We start from the raw sequence: 13,973 nt of genomic DNA on the forward strand, positions 1-13,973 counted from the left end.
CTTCTGAGCCATTTTAACATTAGAGTCTATGGAAGAGTTGGAAGGAGGAGGCTGTGCATTGGTGACATTTATGAAAGAACCGTAACACCTAGGACAATAGTAAACACATTGGATGAAAGAGGACAGCCATGGCTACGTTTTGAGGGTAAAATCATACCTGTAGAGCAAACGCTGCGGACACAGCAGCAGTTTTAAAAAATATTTTAAGATTATTTTTTTTGCTCCTCTCACTCTAGCAGTTGAGCTGCCTCACTCTAGCCCCAACATTCCGTCCCATACACACCCATTATAAACTCTGAAACGGGTGAAAAAACATCATGAAACTTAAACTGGAACTGAAGAAAAAGTATAATAGATATTGAAAAGATAAATACAAGTTGAATAGTTGAATGTCTTGTCTTCGTTTTAAAGTTTGAATGGTGGCTCTATGTGAACGTATGTTGAAGTAGTAAGAGTTTAAAAATGAGTAAGTTGAATGAGAATTTGAAGGGTCTCCCCATTGAAATACATGGGAAATTTTTGTTGAATAAAGTTGAATAAAATTAAAAATATAAATGTTAAAAATGAGAAAAATAGAAGCAATGTTGTCCAAAATAATAGGAATCTAACGATGTTTGAATGGTTTTTCTAAGTTGAACGGTTTTGAAGGAGTAGGCTTTCAAAAAACGTACGGAATACAGAATAAAATATAATAACTAGAAAGTGCATTTTCTGAAGAAACTGCAGTGTGAATGCTTGAATCTGAATGTATGCACTGAAATGAATTAATTGCTGAATGTTAAGTTAAAAATCTGAATGAGCTGGAAAATACAGAATTTTTAACCTGAAAATAAAAGTGCAGAACTTTTGAAAGCTGATGTTCACACAGAAGAAGTTGGAAAAAGCTAAGCATGTTTAAAATGTAAATAATAAAAAGATGAGTAATGACAAAAGAAAATTTAGAGTCAGAAAACCTCTGAATGAATATTAAAAGTTCATATTCTTCTAATTGAAATGAACTTAAAAGATGAACAAACATTCTGCAGAAAATACAAACTTTAATATACAGCATGATGTTTTTCAGACATATACACATGTGTATATCATGTTTAATAGTATTACATACATCAATTTGTTTTGTATGTCATAGAAAATAACATAAAAATCTTAAGTCATATTTTACAGCTTCTTTCTGAAAAGGACTGGTAGAATAAAGAAAAATAACTAAATTAAATAACTAAATAAAAAATAATGAGCAACATATGAAATACATGAAAATTCAACTTTTAAAACCACAATCCTGAACCTTTAAATTGTGTTGGTTTCTTAGAACATGGCTGAACAGCTGTTTCTATCGGTCTACTTAATCTTCTGATCTGTCTACACATCTTTTTATTACTCATTCTTTTTTATGTTTTAATGTAAACAGAGTCCACACAGTGGTAAAAGAGAACTGTATAGAGATTTGTGAGTAAACTCAAATGAAAGCCTAAGGTGGTGACACAGTTTAACACATGCAAATAATCAAATAAACACATTAGTCCTTTTTGTGAACATGGATAAATAAGTATCAATACAGCATTGTTCAGCCATGCCACTAAATGCTTTTTTACACATTGTTTTAACCTGGGCTCAGACACAAAGTCCCAAATTTAGTTAGTCCCTGACTTTGAGTTGTGGTTATGACTAATTATTATACACAAGGCTTTATCTATCTAAACTCTAAGGACACAAATATGAAAAAACCTATACTTACCAGCTGATACCCCACACTACACACTAGGTGTGCCATGTGACCTGAAACTTTGGTACAAAATCATCATAATCATTCTGTTAACACTGTTTTTTAACACTGTTTGTGTTGCTGTTCAGCAGTTTAAAATGTTTTAGATTGGATTACATGGAATGAATTTGAATTTTCTTGGGGGTTTTTGTATGTGTTTCGTTCTCAGCAGATTTTTTCTTCCATACTGTTGAATTCCAGTTACCACATTTCTGGTCATATGACATCCCAAGTGCCCACTTAAAAAAATCCCCACAGTTAATTCAACATTAAAACAAAATAAAAAAAATGTTAAATAAATAAAGGTTTGCTCTGTGATGAAATATTAAATAAGCATACATTGTACAGAGCACTAACAATGAAAACAATCCTTTAGCCTGTTGATCAGAGAGAGGCAGTCATTATGTCCATTTAAAACCTGTAATCACAGAGCACAATGTTTCTGTGAAACTATGAAGTCCCATATGATCCTCATCACGTCCAGTGACTTCAGAGTGGATCCTCCCTGTCATCCGGCCAGTGTTTGATGTGTGGCAAGCAGCACAGAAGCAGGATAGCTGAGGACTTTAAAAGAAGAGCAGAAAACGGGAACATATGTAGTTGTAAATGTAAATATCAGTGATACTTGTCTTGTCAAAGGGAATAAAATAATGAAAATGTTAACTTACACACTCATTTAGAGAGGATCTTGACACTGCACAGAGGAGGCACAGTCAGTCTGACAATGATGGTGATCTCCAGGGATGTTTTCCTGCAGCAACATTCCTGCCAACTGGCCATATGATCCAGAGTAGTTGGTTTGTAATGAACAGAAAGGTGTATATGTTAGGTAGTGTGCACTCAGAGCTGGTCCTAAGAAACAAACACATCCTGTAATAAACTGAATACCTGTAGTAGTGCTGCTGCAAATATGAAGCCCTTCTATCATGAGTGGTTTCAAAGAAGGTGTTTTGGAGGCTCGGTCACAGAAACTGTGCAGTCTGTTCAGTCCTGAGTGTCTCAGCTCTGATGGGGATGGATCACAGAGGGAAACACCTGAGTACAGACATTACAATACACTCTAACACTCCTAAGGTCAAGTGAAAACACAATTTAAACACTTTACAAAGAATGAACACATGTTTTCATGGAAATTATGTCATTAACCCTTTTTGTTGTGAGTAAATCTCACCGACTGCTTGTGGGACAAGCTAGAAGGAGGACTTATCACAGAATGTCTCCTGTGCTCCAGATGTGAAGTCTCACGCTCTGATCGTACGGCGATGAAGATGGTGATGATGAAGCCTCTCTGATCTGTGGCATTACAGTTTCTAGCTGCTATGTGCTTCACACTGTTGGATCTTACATGTGAAGCTTGGAGAAGACACAGGAGGACTGTGTCTCTCTTAAAAAAGAAAAAGAAAAAAGGAAACCTAACACCCCCCCCCCCCCTCAGCTCCCACCGTAAACCCCCCCCCCCCCCACTCAACTCCCCAACCTCACACCATCCAATGTCTATACAAATGTAGGGTATCAGCTGGTAACAGAAAGCAAGTGTTACATATGTACTACTTATGTAACACTGCTGAAACATTTCTGGCCAGAAATGTGCAGTTATCAACCCAGACCCACCCTGATGATTGCACTGGCCGAAACATGATAAAAGCTCATAAAAATGTATGTTTCATCGAAAGATTTGTCCAAAAATATAATCGTATACTTTTGAAAAAGTTTAAAGTTTATAACAAACCAAAATAATAACATTTTTGTAAATACTATTTCAAAATAGAGGCACACATAAAGTGGCTTAACTGTCATTATTGCTGTAATTAGGTTTGTTTGTTTGTTTGTTTGTTTGTTTGTTTGTTTGTTTGTTTTTTTAAAAAGCAACCTTTAGTCATTATTGTTCTCTCAGAAACAATGAAGAAGCTGTTGAACATTTATGTGTTGTGTAGGCAATCCTCTGGTCCACCCTCCCTCCCTCCCAGCCACAGTGAGACTGGGGCAGCCTGGCAGGATGTTGAAGCCTGGCTGCAGAGAGGATATGCCTACACTATTCATTTTAAACTGCTATATTTGATTTTTCTGACATTTATAGGTTACTGTTAGTGAATTTTAGATTTTCTGTGATAAATAAAATTGTCATCTTTTACTGATATCATTACTTAATTCATGTAATTGTATTTTATGTAAACAATTCAAACATTATACTGCAATGCAGGGCGTCAACTTTTAAATATCGCTCTACTTTCTTAAGTCATTCAAAAATATAGAAATTACTTACTGTATTCAAAGATCTAGATCATGAATCATCACAGGACAATACACAGTATACTGGGTCATGGTAACTATGGTATGTCTTCATGACTCCAGAATGGAGACATCGCTCTGGATGAGAAATGAAAATTAGGTCAAGCAGTGTGTTCTTCTCTGTGGTAGGGGCAGTGATGACCTGTGCGTATCCCCTAGACTCAAACAGCTCCAGGATTGGTTTGTTTGCACTGGATAAAACATTCTCATTAAAATCACCACAAACTATGATGGGATGACAGTCCATGATCTCCAATGAGTCTAATAGGCTTACCAGGTTTTTCAGGAATGGCCTCAGAGTGTAGTCTGGAGGTCTGTATACAACTGCAATCAGAGCACTGACTGGTGCTTCAACCTTTAAAGCCAGAAATTCAAGGTCAGTTACATTATGGATGTACTGTTTTTCATGCACTTGAATGTCACTTTTCACATAAACAGCAACTCCACCACCACTTCTGTTTGCCATCTGGGGAAAGTTTGTGTAGGACAGGTGTCTGTTGCGTTTGAACAAATTGTAATTTTCCAAGTGGAGACTCTCTGCGACAAAAGAGCCCCGCAGGTGTGTTTCTGTTAGGCACAAAACATCTGCTAGACACAATTCATGGTGACTTTTGATGTCATTAATGTGAGCTGGCAGTCCCTCTGTATTATGATGAACAATGGTGAAAACCTCTGACCTGCTCAGTGTTTGCCTCACGTGTAGAAGAGGCATCATGTCATCAAGGTTGGCTTGTCTCATGTTCTCAAGCGCTGCAGTGATTTCTGGGTTGGTGAATATTTTTTTCTCCTCCATATCAAGAAGATACAGTCCACTGAGAGACGTCACTCTACTGACAGCTACGTAGGCCATGCCGGGCTCAAAAATGCTCTTAAGAGAGACAACAGCTGATGTAGTTGTCATACCCTGTACCTTATGTATTGTACATGCAAAGGCCAGCTTCACTGGGAACTGTCTTCGTACCACTCCTTTCTGCTTCAGATTCTCCTCTGCTCTCTCAATGTACACCATGTCGTCTGCTGGTGTGCGGTTATTCTTTCCAGATGTCTCATTATCCATTTTAAGTCCAAGCTTGATGATGTGTTGGTCGTTTTCAGAGTGAACTACTCTAAGTAGTATTCCAAAAGCTCCATTAACCAAACCATTTTGTATGTCAATGTTTCTGGTGAGCATGACACGAGCTCCTTCTGCAACTTTCAGTGTGTCTGGTAACTCGTTTTTACCTCCTTTCAATGGTCTGTCTTGAAGTGCCATTCTGCCAGTTCTAGGATCTTTTCTATAATCATCTGCATGGATGTCAATGATATGAGTGTGGAGCAGAGCCAGTGTTGCAGAGTTGTGTGCATCCACTTCTTTATTAGTTGCAAAAATGTGCAACGCATCAGTTGGACAATGGGCTGGTTCAGTTATGGCCTGTAACAACAAATCTCTATCTGCTTCGCAAAGCTCATCCAACTTTCCTTTCACACGAATTCTGTTCAGCATCTCTGCAAAGACAACATCATCTTTCTGACGCATAATCTCAGTCAGAGTGATCATCTGAAAATGCTCCCGCCACAGGTCGATCTCAGACGGGTCGTGCACACAGAGAGGTTTAGACTGTCGCACTGGGGGTAGCTGATAGAAGTCTCCGACAGCAATGACTGACATGCCTCCAAAGGGTCTCCGAGTCCCTTTGATCTGTTTGAGTCTTGCATCTACATATGCAAACAGATGTCTTGACACCATAGACACTTCGTCAATGACGATTATTTCAGCATTCAAAAGTTCTGATCTGACTTCATCCAGCTGATTGCCAAGTCCCTGAATGGGAGGTTTTAAGCTTCTAGGCAGCTTGAGAAGAGAATGCAGTGTTGTTCCAGAAATGTTAAAAGCTGCAGTCCCAGTGAAAGCAGTTAACAGGACAGTGGGTTTTGATATGTCAACGTCGTCTGCATATCTGGGCACTTTGCTCAGTATCTTAGATGCTTCTGAGTAGATGCATTTGATAAGATGTGATTTTCCTGTTCCAGCACCACCATTAATATAAAAGAAAAACTGCTCTGGATTTAGAGCACAGACTCTTTTAATGCACCAGTCTCTAACTGCATAAAATATGCAGGCTTGCTTCTTGTTCAGATTCTGAAACATCTGACGTAACAATGTGGGATCAATAGCAGGGGGTTCCCTGATGGCTCTGACTTCTGTTGAAGCATCAGCCTGACGGCTGTAGTCGGGCACATCTTCCTGTTCATTTTCATTGTCTCGCTCTCTTTCTTGTTCGACAAGTGGCAACCTTACGAGATCTGATTCAGGTGCCAGATTACACCATTCGTCAGTCACACCTCTGTTCTGCTCATATTCCTCAACAGCACTCTCGATCTCCTCACTGTTTTTCTCATATTTTTCTCTGTTTCTTTTGACAATGTGTTGCACGTACTCAAGATGGTCAGTACCTGGTAGCTGTACACAGCCAGCACCATAGAAAGCCTGATAGGTTGGCAACGATGGTGTTTTCAGTTCGTGGTCTGAACGATGAGGAAGGTACAGTTTAAGCAGTCTTCCGTAATATTGCTCTGGATGTTTTTCTTGTGAGCAGCGGTGAAATCTGATGATAGCAGGCTTATTGTTTTTGCGCCTTTGCACAAACCCCATCTCATTGAGAAGGGGCAAAACATCTTTACCTTTTTTCTGTTGGCCATAGACAATCCTGCAAGTAGCAGCAAAGTCTGCCATGCACATCTCCTCATACTCTGGTGTTTCAGGTCTGGCTTTGTATTTGTCATTCAAAGATGTCATCCAAACATTGGAAGACTCAGGTGTTGTGTTGTCCAGAACTGACAGGGGACGACTCATTTTCACAGGATTATCATCAGTTGGAATGAATATTACAGCACGTGAGCATTGCTTCATGTGAAGACCACATGCACGAGCAACACACTCCTGTGCACTGATCTCTCGCTTCTTTGAATATGCCTGCATGACGGCTCTCATTTCATCGCACTCATTTACACTGTCCTTATGGGAGTTCTCAATGACAGTTTTCAGGTACTCAGATAGCCCGCCCTCTTTTTTTGATATATATTTCATTAAATAATTTGCAGCACCAAAAGCATCTAAAACAAAGCTTATGTCGATATTACTGTTCCAGGCTTCAAGCAGATGTGGATTATAGCCGTTTATCCAAGAGTCTTTTGGATCACGCTTTAGTATGATCGTACTCCTCATGTTCATTTTATTCAGGTATCTCTCATATTCTGCATGTGTCAACTTGCATCTTTCCAAGAGCTGCTCTAAACTCATGGAAGCAGTTTCAGGTTCATTCAGCAGCTGGTTCAGTGGTCTGAGCTTGTTCTTTGCCGTTTCTACTTCCAGTGCATCATCCTCACTGGGTCTTGTGATCATTGTCTCATTGCAGGGTGGTTTGGGAAAACCAAAACGGCACCCGGAGCTTAAACTCCTAAAGCACGTCTTTGTGTGGTTCTTACTGTGTTTTTGCACTTCTGTTACTTTTTTGTACAGTTCAGGTTGTTTATGTGGATCAGGCAGCTGAGCTGTGATGTATTTGTTTATAAAATCAAGAACAGTTTGCTCATCATCCTCCTCAAACACAGGAGCACCTTCTACCCACAGGAGGCAGTGTATGTGTGGGCTTCCTCTGTGCTGAAACTCAACTCTGTAAAAGTAGTCAATGACTTTGCCAAGTGGCTCTGCGGGAGATAAGAGTAAATCTCTGAATAATGCTTCAACTCTCTTGTCAAACATGCGCATTGTTGTGACAGGATTGCTTCTCAGGATGTCACACTTTGCTGACCAGTCGAGTCCTTCAAAATTCACTTGTTCACCTTGCTGCCTTGTTATTGCCTCGATCACTTCAGGCCAGCGCATTTCAGCAGCTGAAAATGTGCAAAAGAACGTGGGAGTTCCCAACTGTCTGATCATGGCAAAAAGATCTCTTGTTGTTTTCTCCCAATAGGCTGGGGTTCCTCTCAGAGGCTGCATGAATCTCACTGCATCTTTATTTCGCACCAGTTTCTCCACCTCATGTTTATCTTGTAACATGCCTGAGGTTATTTTTCTACCATCTCTGGTCAGAGGCTTTGCCTTCCTTAACTGTACTGTCATGCTGGATGTAGCCAAGTGTATTTCAGTCACAAACTGTGCAAAGAATAAATAGTTTGTGTCTTTGGCAAAACGATCATCAATGCAGAAAAGTCTTGATTTGAAATACCCACTGGGGGATACTTTGATCAGCCTTCTTTCATCAAGTGTGTTTTGGCCTGTAGGAAACTGCACAGGGAAGGCCATGGCCTCCAGTTTAGGTGTTTTGAAAAAACTTATTGGATTGTTTCTCTCTGCAGGAGCAACAGAGTAGATTCCTTCACTGAAACATAATATCTCCTCAGCCACATCAGGGGGCTGCAAACAGGACTCGAGTGCAAAACCACCATTAGTCAGTCCATCTGCTTGCTCTGAATCATCTCTCATCTGTTCATGCGATTGTTCACCATCACAGGGTAACGTGTCAATGTCCTGTTCATTTTTATTTTGTGCTTCACTCAGTGCATTTTTCTCACAGCTGTCAATTTCCATTAAATCAGCCTCATCATAATCGTCCTCATTCATGTTTTCATCATCATCATCATCTTCATCAGGAAGTGTTGGATCACACAGCTCAGCATCATCTCTGATGCTCACATCCTTATACTGTGGATGAATCTGCTTGAGTTTATGCAGTGCTTGCACAAGTTTAGACCAGCTTACAGTCTGAAACAGCTGATGACCTTTGTAAGACAAGCGTCTCTTCAGTTTTATTCTCATGACCTGAGAATTAATTCTTAATCGAGGCAATGCTTCAACAGTTTCCTGTACCTCTGATGGGACACAGACCACATTTCCTCTAATTGCTCTTTGTCTGCCTTTGGGAAGAGGAATGATCTTGGCAAATGGTATGCACTTGGCTATGAGATGTCTCTCCAGTATGTTGAGATCAGACAGTTCAGGTGGAGTATCAGCAAGATCCAGTTTATTGGCAACAGCAAGCGCTGGCATGGATCCATTTTTAAGATGATCGTGGCAGGTGTGACAAATCCACTCTCTCTTTCTCTCATCGGGAACATTGCACTGCTCATTTCTGCAGTTTTCATCACAAACATGAACAAATCTTCCAGTCAAACATGTTGCAACCACATGTGGGTTTTTGACATACTTTGACCTTGTGCAGGGTCGCACTTGGTTTGGAAATGAAGCCTTGAAGCATACAGTACATGGGTATGATGGTCCAGCTTTGATTTGTGATTTGAACACAGATATGGCCTCGTTGATCACACTGTTGTCACTCTCTTGGGTTTGTCTGTTCACCCATCTGTATTTCCTTTTTATTTTCATTGCACATCTCATGTTGTGCATAATCCTGAATGCAAGATTACTTTGATACCTGTCTCGCATTAGTTGTTTCATTAGTTGTCTGTGTCTTACTCTGAATGCGTTATCACGTGCATAACGCTGAGTCACTCGAGATCTCTGTCTCTCTCTGAATTCAGGGTTTTCTTGATACCTTTTAGTGATATAGTTTTTTTGTTTTTGTCTAAATTCAGCATTGTCACAGTAGCGTCTTTTAATATATTGTTGTTGTTTCTTTCTGAATTCATCGTTCTCACAGTAGCGTCTTTTAATATATTGTTGTTGTTTCTTTCTGAATTCATCGTTCTCACAGTAGCGTCTTTTAATATATTGTTGTTGTTTCTTTCTGAATTCATCGTTCTCACAGTAGCGTCTTTTAATATATTGTTGTTGTTTCTTTCTGAATTCATCGTTCTCACAGTAGCGTCTTTTAATATATTGTTGTTGTTTCTTTCTAACTGTAGCATTCTCAGAAAAACGTTTTTTAACATATTGTTTTTGTTTCTTTCTGAATTCATCATTTTCACAGTAACGTCTTTTCATATACTGTTGTCTTTTCTGTCTAACTTCAGGATTGTTTTTATATGCCTCGCTTGTGCAAGATTTTTTCTTTTCTTTGTAATTTTTATTTGAAGCATACTTTTGTTGTTCTTTCCTTTTTTGGTTTTCTTTTCTCTTATTTCTGGGTTTCTCTGATGCCATTAATCTTCTTTTCATTTTGTTCCTTTGTTGTTTATTAACTTTTTTCAGTTTTTGTAAAACTATATCAGAAAGGTCACAGGCAGCAACATTTGTTATGGCAGCATTTGATTGACATGAAAAAGCATCACTTGATGGAAGGAAACTTAATTCACTGCATAGTTGTTCAGTGGGTATATTAGGAGGTTCATTCTGATCTTCATATGATGTGAACTGAGTCATTTGGTCTTCTTTTTGTTTCACCATTTGACAAAAGATGTTCTCAGTCAGATCAGTGGTTGTGTTTCTCCTTGGAGAAGAGGGGTTTGCTTCATCAACAGTTGCATCAGAGTGAGTAGGTGCCACAGCAGTGGCAGCTGTTGGTCTGCAGACTGTGTCTGTGATAGTATCACTCAGGTTGACTGTGCTCATACTGTAGAACTGCACAGGCTTCAGCTCATAGTTACAAGAAGGTGATATCTCCATCATTTCATAAGAATCTTGGATCCTCTTAATCATGTCACTGAGGAGTGTGAATTTCAGCATCACTGCTGTACCACGATTACGTGACTGTAGTAGTAGAGGAAGACCACTGGGTGTTCTGGAGTGTGGATCAAAGAAACCATATTTGCCTGATGTGGATCTGAACACTGCGATACACAATCCACTCATAATCAATAAGGCATACTGCACATCTGACAACAGGCAGCTCAGTCCTGCTTCTAAGCTGAGAAAGGTATCTACTGCTTCCTCTGGAGGTTCTTCAAATGTCCCATACCGGGAAGGCTGTGTCATGTCGACATCATACATAGACCAGCGAGCATCAACTTTGTCTGGCAGCTCATCGGTTGCCAAATGAATATTTTTAGGAAATCTTTTCTTGGCCTCTTTGTACATCACATCACCTTTATCCAAGACCAGATTAAGGTCAGCTGTAGTCATGTTATCATTCTCATGAAGGAAAGCAAGAAATGTGAGTGAGTTACATGTGCACTGCTTGTTTCTGGAGTCTCCATATTTGGGATGAGCCTGGCTGTGAGATGCACAGATATGTGTAACAGAGGGCTGGTTTTCAAAGTTCACTCTTTCTGCATGAGATGGTCCTGCCACATCACTGTGACGGCCTCTTTTTACAATATCAGCATAACCCACCTGTGGGGCACTTGACACCTCAGGTTGGTCTCTATGGTTTACCTGATGATCATTAAATTCATGCTGCAATCCAATCTTTACAGCATCTGCATAGGATACCTGTTGTACATGTGCAGGAACATGTTGACCTGCCTGTTTGACACCATCAGCATTGGTCTTTGCAGACACAAAGTCTTCTGCAGAGCTCTGAGGAAAATCACACTCAGCTTGTTCACATGTTGGTACTTCATGAAACTCATGGAACGTCTTCCAGCGTTGTTTTGCAGCTTGTGACTTTTTCTGCTTCCTTGGCATTTTTACACAAGTGTTTCTCTTAGTCTTTAGAAAATATGTTTATAAAATAAGAGTGGCACAGAGCAGGAGATGTTTTCTTTGTCTTTATATTTCAGTTTTTATTTCTCAGAAACAGATGTCTTTGTTTGTTTGACAGTTTGTCAGTCGAGAGAATAATATGCACTCTCTTTATTGGCTTGGCACAACTTAGCAGCAAGCGCAAAGTGAAAAACAGCTAGAGAGAAAATTTAGAAGAGAGAACAGACAGAGCAGGAGAAACACGGCTGGGAAATCACAATCAAACCGTGAATTAGAGTTTTCTTTATTTGTTCAGTTTGTTCTCAGGTAGAGGCAATATGCACTCTTTATTGCTTTAATGGCTTGGCGTTTTTCAGCAGCAAGCCAAGAGTGAAAAACAGGTAGAGAGAAAATTTAGCAGAGAGAACAGACAGAGCAGGAGAGACACGGCTTTAAATCAAACCGCAGAGTTTTCTTTGTTTGTTCAGTTTGTTCTCAGGTTGAGGCAAAATATGCACTCTTTATTGTTTTATTGGCTTGTGCATTTTTCAGCAGCAAGCCAAAGAGTGAAAAACAGGTAGAGAGAAAATTTAGCAGAGAGAACAGACAGAGCAGGAGAGACACGGCTTTAAATCAAACCGCAATAAGATTCTTGGTTTGGCAAAATTTCTCACAAACCACAGGGTGAAATACAGATGGAAAGAAGGCAGAGACAACAGGTGGAGTAGGACAGAAGATAGAGGGGTTGGGGGGTTGGGATGTGAGATAGAAGACTGGAGATCTGGTCCTTGTTCTTCTTCTGCACACTGTGAACAAAAAACAAGAAAAAAATAATAATTTTAATAAAATTATATCACATGGTAATTGTATGAACTAATTGTGACTACTGAAAAAGGACAAAACAAATATTCAAGCTAAACTGTTGTCGGCTGCCATGTGCAAAAAGTTGCACAATTTGGCACTTTTTAAAAGAATAAATATTTAATTAAATTCAGCAATAATATTTTTAAATACAAATATGATTGAGTGAATTGTTAACTAATCACATGTAATGTGCAAAAATGTACGAAAAAAATATTTTAGCCCAATTGTTAAGCTGAACTTATGTGTATTTATTATAAAAATGTGTTTAAAAGGTCTAGCACAAAGTTTGAACCCATCACTTTAAAGCTTATATTAGTCAGACTCTTTTTTTAAAATTTTGGTGTACTTCTCTAACAGTATGTGCACACCTACCAGGCAAAGCACAGATGTGAGTCAAGTTCCTGAAAGTGTAAGACAAGAAATAACATGTTAGTTGTCTGTACAGTGTTATCAGACTAACAAAAAAACAAAGCCCACACGACATGATACACTGAACTTATAGTCAGCAGGGTAATTATAGAGTAATATAGCACACCAGCTGATACAGCAGCCATTTTATAATTCAAACTAATTAACTGAAGTATTTATTTAAGTACTTATATAAGGCTACTGTTAGACTGTTACTAGCCTTAGCATCGCTGCTAACGCTAGCATTCCTGCTAGCGTTAGCACTTCAGTTAGTGTTAGCACTGCTGGTAGAACTAGCACTCTTACTGTTAAAACTGAGGCACAATGGCAATAATAAAGCTCATTTGTTACTTTTGTCTCACTGACCGCCAATAAATATCACAGGAATATCACAGGAATATTCTTTTTGTCAGTTAAAAACTGCTAAGGCTAGTGTTGGCACTATAGCTAGCGTTAGCATTGATGCTAGCATTAGCATCGAAGCTAGCATTAGCACTGCTACTAACAGCAAAAGTCATAAAGTACTCTTACTGTTAAAACTGAGGCACAATGGCAATAATAAATCTCATTTGTTACTTTTGTCTCACTGACCGCCAATAAATATCACAGGAATATCACAAGAATATTCTTTTTGTCAGTTAACAACTGCTAAGGCTAGTGTTAGCACTATAGCTAGCATTAGCATTGAAGCTAGCGTTAGCACTGCTACTAACAGCAAAAGTCATAAAGTACTCTTACTGTTAAAACTGAGGCACAATGGCAATAATAAATCTCATTTGTTACTTTTGTCTCACTGACCGCCAATAAATATCACAGGAATATCACAAGAATATTCTTTTTGTCAGTTAACAACTGCTAAGGCTAGTGTTGGCACTATAGCTAGCGTTAGCATTGATGCTAGCATTAGCATCGAAGCTAGCATTAGCACTGCTACTAACAGCAAAAGTCATAAAGTACTCTTACTGTTAAAACTGAGGCACAATGGCAATAATAAATCTCATTTGTTACTTTTGTCTCACTGACCGCCAATAAATATCACAGGAATATCACAAGAATATTCTTTTTGTCAGTTAACAACTGCTAAGGCTAGTGTTAGCACTATAGCTAGCATTAGCATTGAAGCTAGCGTTAGCACTGCTGCTAACAGCA

General features: G+C 39.1%; 1 protein-coding gene and 1 long non-coding RNA gene across 2 annotated transcripts; both read right to left on the reverse strand.

The window, feature by feature from the left end:
* Positions 1-1,029: 1,029 nt before the first annotated feature.
* Positions 1,030-3,163, reverse strand: LOC309721011. Its single transcript, XR_014280629.1, has 3 exons — positions 2,651-3,163; positions 2,431-2,534; positions 1,030-2,326 (listed from the first exon to the last, which is right to left on the reverse strand). It is a non-coding gene; the product is annotated as an uncharacterized lncRNA (long non-coding RNA).
* A 939-nt stretch (positions 3,164-4,102) lies between these two features.
* LOC309720786 (uncharacterized protein) lies at positions 4,103-13,360 on the reverse strand (the record flags this gene model as incomplete). The annotated part of the gene is made up of 3 exons (XM_082557960.1): positions 12,789-13,360; positions 9,891-12,358; positions 4,103-4,129 (listed from the first exon to the last, which is right to left on the reverse strand). Exons 2-3 carry the CDS (start codon positions 11,553-11,555, stop codon positions 4,103-4,105), a joined length of 1,692 nt encoding a protein of 563 aa, XP_082414086.1. The 5' UTR covers positions 11,556-12,358; positions 12,789-13,360.
* Between the last annotated feature and the right edge of the window lie 613 nt (positions 13,361-13,973).

Source organism: Aulonocara stuartgranti, assembly GCF_965226115.1.
Source record: "Aulonocara stuartgranti genome assembly, chromosome: 13".
Lineage (NCBI taxonomy): Eukaryota > Metazoa > Chordata > Actinopteri > Cichliformes > Cichlidae > Aulonocara > Aulonocara stuartgranti.